The 10,395-nt window shown below is 36.5% G+C and overlaps 1 protein-coding gene across 1 annotated transcript; it reads left to right on the top strand.

Annotated features, from left to right (window-relative positions):
* The first annotated feature begins 206 nt into the window (after positions 1 to 206).
* On the top strand, positions 207 to 9,537 carry LOC121424668. The gene is made up of 4 exons (XM_041620405.1): positions 207 to 326; positions 2,251 to 2,422; positions 3,860 to 4,034; positions 5,790 to 9,537. Exons 2-4 carry the CDS (start codon positions 2,273 to 2,275, stop codon positions 6,032 to 6,034), a joined length of 570 nt encoding a protein of 189 aa, XP_041476339.1. The 5' UTR covers positions 207 to 326; positions 2,251 to 2,272; the 3' UTR covers positions 6,035 to 9,537.
* The last annotated feature ends 858 nt before the right edge of the window (positions 9,538 to 10,395 follow it).

Consider the following 10,395-nt stretch of genomic DNA (forward strand, 5'->3'; position numbering starts at 1 on the left):
GTTATTCTTCATAGCAAACAAAATATAGAAAAATAAGAATGATTTTGTCTCTGAACATGTCTGAACATGTTACGGATTTGGCGGGAAATTGTAAAATCTCTGTGAATGAATGATAAGATTGCCTTTGTTTACATCTTGACAACGCACGTTGTGGAAGGGGATTCCCCTGAGTCACGTGATATCTTTTCACCAATCAATGAACACCAACATCAATATTCTCTTTTCGGCTTTTCTCTCCTCAACTCAAGCTAAAACCTTTTAAACTGTCACCTGCTCACCTGTCAAGAATTCAGAGTTCGGCTCTTCTACACGCTTTGTTGTACTTTGTAAGTATTATAGAATAAGAAGATGTAGATAATGATTTGAATTGCAGTTCTTTTGTTTATTATATTTCATTTGTAAAAAAAAAACCCAGCGCTATTATTATTAGAGTAACACTTTGGTCGTCTGTCGGTGCCTGATGCCCACCGAACCGCGCCGCGACCTTCCAGTCACCCCATAGTCACGGCGACTTGACTGGTAGTAATAAGACAGCTGGCGCTGGCAGCCGTCTGTTTTGAGGAGTTTCTTAACATTTTTTTCTCCTTTAACTTAGACGGCTAGCGATCGTGTAGACCAAAAGCTTCAGTCTCTGTAGTTCGTTGGCTCACTCACCAATAATACATGAATGGGGATTATGTCAGAAATTGTTGAATAAATCCCCAGAAACGATGGTTATTCCTGTCTAGCGATCGTGCAGCCGCCATTATTTTAAGCCGGTTAAACATGAAAAATCCCCCTGACAGCACTCATTCAATGAACAAGGTTATGATATAACCTTGTTCTCAGTTACATCCCCATGTGTGGCCAAATAATGGTGGCAATGTTTGGCTTAATTTCTCTTTTTATGGGACAAATGCTTGATTTTCTTACTCTGTCAGTTTTCATTACAGCTATTCATCATATAACTTTGCACTTATGCAAATTTAATTTTTTGAATTATTTTTTTCTCAATTAAAATTAGAGATTGAAAAATGACAAATTTCTTGCCATATAACTTTCCACCAATAGAGGGCGTACACAAAAATATGCCCAAAACTCGAGTTTTTGAGCACTCTGGTGAATACAAAAATTAATCCCAAGTTACTAATGAAAAATAAATTGCAACTGTATGGAAATTAGTAATTTTGGTGACAAAAGTGATATTTTAATGATTTTTTAAAGCGTGTGCTATGTACAGCATTGGCATACCATAGTCCTACCTGTAGATTCCCCACATGCAGGATGGTTGCAGTGAACAAGTGCCTGACAGGGCTCATCGATTTTTGTCTTCATATGATGTCATGGTCTTTTATTTCATAAAATTAAAATAACTGAAGTCTGAACATGCTGAACCAATTCCAAAAATACAAAATAAAGATAAGTTATTCCGTTTTGACCTGAAATGCACCAAAACGGGAAAAATTAAACTGAAAAGGAAAATATCAGTGACTTAGTTTGGCTGTCGCGCAACTCCCACTTCCCTGGTTTATCCGGACGTACCGTAATACATAAACACTAAAACAGATGGCCATTATAAAGTCCCTGTACAGACCAATCGAGTTAGAACTTACTTAGGTCTCTGTACTGTAGACTGTAGCTGTAATTGGTGAGTGGAGCCATCAGAGTTCAGCGGAACAACAATAGTACCGGTAATACGACAGAGACCGAAGGTTTTGGTCAAGACTGGTACTGCACTGGTAGTGGTTGCAGTTTGGCCTCTTTGCTACACTGTATGCCTATTATTTTTACGCTTGGCTTGGCCACTCACACGAATGGGAGTTTCGGATTATTATAAAACATAAAAGGCGTAGTAAGTGGCGTGTAAGTTTCGGGTAGATTTCTATGACTAAATTCTCGTCTAATATGGGAAGACATGTGCAGATGTGTGGGCACCAAACCCAGCCAGAGAGCTCCTGATTATTGGGCAACATGCAATTAAACTGGGGGGGTTCTATTTTTGCCAATTAAATTCACATTTTTCACAACCTTAATTTAATACAGAATTCAGGACTTTGGTAGTTTTTTTCTAGCATTTCGCGAGGAAAGGTCAGATTTTGAAATTCATGTTATCAAAAAATGCGGAAGGATTATTTTTATTTTTTTACAAGTTTTAATTTAATTACAAGCTTTCCAATTCCACAGGCGAGATGGATTGATCAGTCTCAGCAAGCAAAAAATCTCATAATATGTTTGATTCTATTTCTTGATTACTTGTATTTTGTTTTCTAGACAAATTCTGCCAAAGTCTGGGATGGATCCTGTTCACCGTATGGTATTGCAGAAGAACTGGACCTACCTTTTAGATTCCTTGAAAAGTGAGGATGTCATCCCTTATCTCATTCAAGAATTAGTCCTGGACATTGACATGGTGGAAGAAATTGAAGCCGCAGAAACCAACAAGGTGAGAAATGGGAAAATGCAATTAACTGAGCTACAGTATATTAATGTTACATGTATGCAGGGAATGTGCAAATATTGAAATATTTTAACATAGATTTACATTTACTATATTAATATCTAGTCTAGAAAGTAATGCATTTGCCTCATTACCATGGATTTTCATTTTCTTCCTTAAAGGAAAAGTCCACCCCAACCAAAAAAATGATTTGAATAAAAAGAGAAAAATCTAACAAGCACAACACTGAAAATTTCATAAAAATCGGATTTAAAATAAGAGAGTTATGACATTTTAAAATTTTGCTTAATTTCACAAAACAGTTATATGCACATCCTGGTCGGTATGCAAATGAGGAGACTGATGACGTCATCCACTCACTGTTTCTTTTGTGTTTTATTACATGAAATATGAAATATTCTAATTTTCCTTTCATTGACAAGTGAAACAGTGATTAATTCCTCCCTGAACATGTGGAATTAGCATTGTTTAAAACTTTATGGTTCAGTCAAGTTGGTCCCTATGGTAAAATCTGTACAAAATGAAATATTGTATATTATTCAAACAATAAAAAAAATACTAAGTCATGGACATCATCAACTGACTCATTTGCATGTAACTGGCTCATTCATATAACTATTTTGTTAAAAATGAGCGAAACTTTGAAATGTCATAACTTTCTTATTTTACATCCGATTTTGATGAAACATTTTATTTTGATGAAATTTCAGCATTGTGCTTGTCTGATTTTTCTCTATTGATTCAAATCAACATTTTTCTGAGGTGGGCTTGACCTTTAAAATAAGTACAGGTAACTCTACGTAAGTCGACATTCCATAAGTCAAATAATCGCCCAAGTCGAAGCAAGTTTTTAGTCCAGATAATTAAAAATATGTGTTGTGCATGTACTTCATTTACATGTAAGTCAATTTTTTTCCTAAGTCGAACAGATTTCTCTGGTCCTTAGAGATTCGACTTAATAGGAAGAGTCACTTGTACATGTGCCTGTGTGTCTATTACATGCTGTATTGCTTAGCCATTTGATTCATAATAAGTCACATGCAGAGATTGGCAACACCAATCTATTCAAGTGTTGGAGGGAGGGGGGAGACAATGCAACAGGCCAGAGACTTACATGTAGTCAAAGTTGAAGTTTACTCAATAAAAAGATAATCTAACCCTAAAATGATATCAGTGTTTTAAGATTAAGTGTAAGTATATAAAGATCAGTAGTGCTAAGAAAAAAACCTAGTGATGATTACTTTGTTGAGGCATTTCTTTTCGCTTATTGTCAGTACTTGAAATGGTTGATCTATTTTGTTTCCTGATGTGTCAGTTTTCATGCCCTCAAATTGCACATTCCATGTTTCCTCAACTAGGAATTCCAACATTACTGATTTAAGTACATGTACCTACAATGTATGTTATCTTAATCTCAAACAGCAAAAGACGAGGCGACTCATGACCAAACTGATGCGGAGAGGGCCGACAGCCTACCAGGCTTTCAGGGAATCGCTGCAGCAATACGACGTGTATGATCACCTGGTACAAAGACTTGATTCCACTCGGATTGATCCAGCCCTGCTTCCTGCACCTTCACCAAAGACATCACAGTCAGGTATCCATGGGTTGTTGGAGTTTGAAAAGACATGTATCATTCAGATATCATTTATCATGGACCGATCTTTAACGTCACCATGTGAAAGATGTGACCAGGGCTCGAACTTCTGCATCAGTTTGTAACTTCTCCAATGTTTTTTATTTTTTGTCTCACCTGCATAGCAGAGTGAGACTATAGGCGCCGCTTTTCCGACGGCGGCGGCGTCAACATCAAATCTTAACCTGAGGTTAAGTTTTTGAAATGACATCATAACTTAGAAAGTATATGGACCTAGTTCATGAAACTTGGCCATAAGGTTAATCAAGTATTACTGAACATCCTATTAGAGTTTCATGTCACATGACCAAGGTCAAAGGTCATTTAGGGTCAATGAACTTAGACCATGTTGGAGGAATCAACATCAAAATCTTAACCTGAGGTTAAGTTTTTGAAATGTCATCATAACTTAGAAAATATATGGACCTAGTTCATGAAACTTGGACATAAGGTTAATCAAGTATCACTGAACATCCTGCATGAGTTTCACGTCACATGACCAAGGTCAAAGGTCATTTAGGGTCAATGAACTTTGGCCGAATTGGGGGTATCTGTTGAATTCCCATCATAACTTTGAAAGTTTATGGATCTGATTCATGAAACTTGGACATAATAGTAACCAATCATCACTGAACATTTTATTTTGTGCAAGTTTCAGGTCTCATGATTAAGGTCAAAGGTCATTTAGGGTCAATGAACTTTGGCCGAATTGTGGGTATCTGTTGAATTACCATCATAACTTTGAATGTTTATTGATCTAGTTCATTACACTTGGACATTAAAGTAATCAAGTATCACTGAACATCCTGTGCGCGTTTCAGGTCACATGACCAAGGTCAAAGGTCAATGAACTTTGGCCGAATTGGGTTATCTGTTGAATTACCATCATAACTTTGAAAGTTTATGGATCTGATTCATGAAACTTGTACATAAGAGTAATCAAGTATCATTGAACATCCTGTGTGAGTTTCAGGTCACATGATCAAGGTCAAAGGTCATGTAAGGTCAATGAACTTTGGCCATGTTGTGTTTTTTTGTTGAATAACCATCATATCTCTGTAAGTTTATTGGTCTAGTTCATAAAAAGTGGACATAAGAGTAACCATGTATCACTAAACATCTTGTGCGAGTTAGAGTAGTTTTCAAAGTCAGCACTGCTGCTATATTGAACTGCGTGATGCAGGTGAGACGGCCAGAGGCATTCCACTTGTTATTTAATAGTTTCCACTCGTGGGCTGGATGGCCCTCTTCAGCCACAGACTGTTCTTCAGAGAGGTCGAGTATTGTAGCTTGGATTACAGGTGCATGCCATAATGTCTAGTTTGGGCACCTTTAGAGTTAGGATTAAGGCACATTTACAAAATTAAGACTTGACAGCCAGCCCTTGCCACCATAATCTGTATGTTAGCAAACTGATAATGGACTGATGATTAGGACAAGATAATTGGCAGCCCAAGGTGGGGGGGGTTAAACCACCTCCTCCCCCTTTAGATTCACCACTAGACTGGAACAGTTTCTTATGTCCAAAGCACAAGAAGGGCTCACTAGTCATGCGTTAAGTCATTTTGTAACTTACAAATAGTTTCTGAAACACCCACCATCATATTCTTGGACAGGATATGTTGTCAATTATGTGGCAAATCGTGAAAACAGCTCCTTTGTTTTGTATAGATTTCATTGGTATTTTATATTCTAAATTGTCAATTTACTACACAGAACAACCCGATATAGGGATCACTCAAATGGAAGAAGACACACCAAGCCAGCCTTCAACACTCTGTTCTCAGACATTCCAGCCACAACCAGTACAACAGACACCGCAGCAGCTACCACAACCACCACAACAGCCACCACAACAATCATCATTGCCAATGACAACAGGAAACAGCAATTTTAGGATAGCAGGCAACAATAACTTTGTCATCATGGGTAGCAATAATACCCAGGTGTACTACCATTGACTGCTGGTTCAGTCGATATATAATAATATAGACCTGTATTCTGAATCCTTGTTTAGCTTTATAGACCATGGTCTAACTCTGTGCTAAAATTATGGGAAGCCAAAAAAAATCCATTGTATTATATGATTCTTATCTTTGTACCAGAATTGGCTTTCCATAGTGAAACCACATTTTTAGACCAGGGTTTAGATTTAACCAAGCTTCAGAATAAGAGTTTTAGCCCATAGTATTGGCCCATGCGTAGATTGGATATTAGTATGAATATCATGTTATTTAAATGAACTGCATTATTTTTTTATATCTTGATATTTTATCACTAGTAGATTTGTTGTAGATTATGCTTCTCATTTTAGAATTCTGGAGCAGTATTTATAGAGATTCTAGGAAGTAGTCCATTTTTCCATACAGTGGTGCTAAACAGCTAGTAAACCTCACCAGAAAATGCACTTCTTCGTGCCGAGTGTTGAACGTAGACAACAATGCTACAGTGTCCGACAAGCCCAGAGGTACATACTATACTGAATGTAATATTTTATCACCTGATTTTACATTTATATATCGAAAACATGGCAGAATTTGAACAATTTTTAAATATATGTTAAATTTTCTGGTGGGGTTCTATAACATTTTAGCACCACTGTACAAGACGGCTACCACAACCACAGTCATACCACCTCAGAAGTGGTAGGTGTAAGTGAGTCCATTGATTATTGAATAATAACGTGTGTAAGTTATGTCAGGTAGCCTGACAACAGTAATGTTCCTTGTATTTTACATGCTTTGCTGAATGTACTTGTATGATTTCAAAGTGTTTCTTTTTTCTTCCATGGGTTTGTCTAGATGCCGAAATGGGACGATCATATACCAAAAGGAATGCTGAGGGAATTCTTGTTGAAAGACATTTTTTTTTTAGTTTGGACTTTTTTAGGGTGCCTATATAGTGTCAGATGTTTGTAGGTGCTTTTGATTGTGATTGACTTCTTTATTTAGGACAAGATGATTATTGGGTTGTAAAAAATAGTTTATCCTATGTCCCATGATTAGTTGAAACTATGAACTGAGTACTAGATGATGTCACAATCAATTTCATTTTTCTGATTTCAGCTTATTTTATCAGCATCTTTGCTTAGCTTGGTGAAATATATTGACCACCTGAATCTATGGGAGCTCAAGAGATGGCCTTCTGAATACCTACTTATCCCCATTGAAATCAGTGTAAGCTGGCCTGGTTCTAAATATTTATGAATCAGGAGTGGTGTTCCAAAAACGTTATCTATTGTTATCCTTTATCTTATCTCACTGAGATCTAGGAAGGCGCAAAAATAATTGCAAATCGGTATTCTGACAATCTTCTTAAATCGTTCATATCTCTGTAAGGACTGCCCCTTCCTGAGCTTCAACGTGCTCATATTTTAGATATTACCAATCAAAATACACTTTATAATGGCAGTTTAACCAATAGAAGCTTTCCTTTTGTCAAGAAAATATGTGCAGTGTTTATATACTTGCATAATTACATGTATAATTGCGCGAAATTCAGAATACCACAAATACATTATGATTTTATGTTTAGCGCACATTGGTATTGTTATGGGCAAGTTACATAAATTTACACGCTAGGCATTTGAGAGAAAAGACAAGAAGAGATAAGAACGTTTTCAGAATACCAATTTGAGATTGTGACGTAGATAGATCTATACATATTTGAAATAAGAACGTTTTTATAATATTGCTGCAGGACTTCTTACACTGATTTCAATCAGGGTCTATTGGTTATTCATTTAGCCACCTTGAACCGATTCACGACAAGTCTGGTGTGTTGAGATTTTGCTCTACCTAAATCTGATTGTGAAAATGCTGAAAAAGCACTAAGAGAAAATGATTACTTGGCAATTTGACACTCAATAGCAAAAGGGTTGTGTGGTCTAGTGGTAAGAGCATTGGACTCGTGACTGAAAGGTCGGGAGTTTGAATCCCAGCTCGGCCATCATCTCCACTTTTACCAAAAACGGGCAAGGATAATTTTGCTCTCCGTAAGGTCACCCACTAAGACTGATTAAACTTAGACTTAAGATGCTTCCTATGTAATTGGTTGCATTCCAGCTTGATGTTGATGCGGCAGAAAGCTGTTTTGCCGAGTTCCTACGGGAGTTACTTCAACAGAAACAGAATATTTGATAAGTCTTTCACATAGTCATCCTTACATGTAAAGTATTTCTGCTCGTGTCTGCACAACTTGAAAAGCATTGGATGTTCCTAGTCAAATACTGAATATTTTACTGTCAATCTGTGAAATATCAGCTCTTTTTTAAATTGAATTTTGTGAGGCATTATTATTTCAGCATCATGAGAAACCTCAAACAAGGTATGATATTGTGACAAATGTTGTTTTCCAGGTTATGTTTGAATTCTACCTCGTCTCTGCTGCCATTGTGTGTGCAAGATTTTGCAAAACCCCTTGGTCTGTACTATACATGTATGCCTCTAAACATCCTATTATCATAATTTGTGGCAAAATGCTATTTAGGGATCACATCAGAAAGCTTTTCACCTGTCTCCAGTGGCCACTTAATCTGAGGGGTGTTTCACAAAGATTTAAGAATGACTGAAGTGCTGTTGTGTAAAAGATATGCAATTTTATGATGTGCGATCTTATTGATTGATACACAGTAGTGTGTGTCCTCATGGCAAGATCGGTTAAGCCTCTTATACTGCACGCAACTAGGCATTTAGGTGCGACTCTAAGTCATACTTAAATCTTTGTGAAACACTCCTGTAACTCTTTGTAAGACGGGGCCCGGGGTTCATTATTGTTCAATTATCCTTGATTACACCTTGTATCCAGCCCAATGGCAATTAACGAAGATTATTTTGCAACTTACATGTATGGAGGCTATTATAACTTGGACCTTTAAGTGACTACAACGCCCTCCCCTGTGTATGATTTTTGTTAAAATATTCAGGGTGTATGTTATTATGTTGATGAATTTGTAAGCATTTTATGTTTCTCACTCATTAATTTTCCTCTTTTTAGATGTTTTAACCACTGCCACTGTATCTTTATACTTTTTACCACTTTATACTGATGTTCTGTCCTTGTGCAATCTTTTGACCATGATATGAGAGATACATTGTATAATGTATTTGTACTTTAAAAGGTTGAGTTATGTCAATCTAATTCTAATACATTGTTGCCAAATGTAAGCTCATATTCTGAGTATGTTACATGAAACATAATTTTAGGTGATATTTTTGTGAGTAAACTGCTGTATGAGTATGAGGTACTGTATGATTGACCAATGAATCCTCAATGATTGGATCACAATTTTGTTTTAAAATGTAAGTACACGCATTTGTGCTTGAGAAGTAAGAATGCACTTTTTTTATAGGCCTTGTTTGTATGTGAACAAGATCAAAATGTAAAATGAAGTATTGATGATATTTGAATGTCATTATATTTGCACACTTGTTCCTGAAATGTGAATAAACTTCATTTTTATGGAGTACTAATGTTTTGCCATTGAAGTAATTTTGTGTAGAGGAAAATTTGTAGCTTGATAGCTGATCGCTATCAGGGCTGGGGCCACTGTATTTTGATGGGGGGGGGCAAGGAAACTTTTCTCTCATTGTATATATGGGGTTATACAGAGTTTACTTAATCATATCATTACTCTACTTAAGCCAACGATTTAAAGGTCTATGCCTACTTTTATGCTCTACTTGTTTCTCTTTTTCCCACTCTTTTCACTACTTGAAAATCAAAGGAAGGGGGAGGGACAGTCTTCCTCTCTTCCCCCCCCCCCCCCCCCGGTAGATTTGTCCCTATGAATAACCATTTTCTTTTTTTTACACTTTCCTGGACATGTATTTAATTTATATATTTCAGCCAAGAATAATTTATAATTCATGGTTAAACCCAACACTTTCATATTTTTTGTTGTCGTCATCCACACACAAAGCAAATGGACTTCTGACCTCAATGAGACAAAGTTTGGGTGCAAAAATATATGTTCTTGTTGCGTGTTGTTTCTGCTGTCTTTTTTAATTTGTGCAAAGCAAATCTCCAATATTTGATATTCAAATAGACATTGATGTTTAGTAGTCATGGCATATACTTAAAAAAAAAAAAAAACTTAAAGGGGTGATGGGTTGTGTGTGTGGGGGGGTACAATTTTAGAAAGTCTCTGCCCAGTTGTTAGTTGCTTTAATGTGTTATCTGCATTGTAGCTTCCCTTTAGTAGAACCTGAATGTATTGAAAACGGAAAACATCTGGTAAAAACCCAAGACGAATTCCTCTTATTGTCTAGTTGGGCTTTGATGAAGAAAAATTAGAGTTTTAGTTGACACTATAAGTCCATCA

This window comes from Lytechinus variegatus, chromosome 12, assembly GCF_018143015.1.
Source record: "Lytechinus variegatus isolate NC3 chromosome 12, Lvar_3.0, whole genome shotgun sequence".
Lineage (NCBI taxonomy): Eukaryota > Metazoa > Echinodermata > Echinoidea > Temnopleuroida > Toxopneustidae > Lytechinus > Lytechinus variegatus.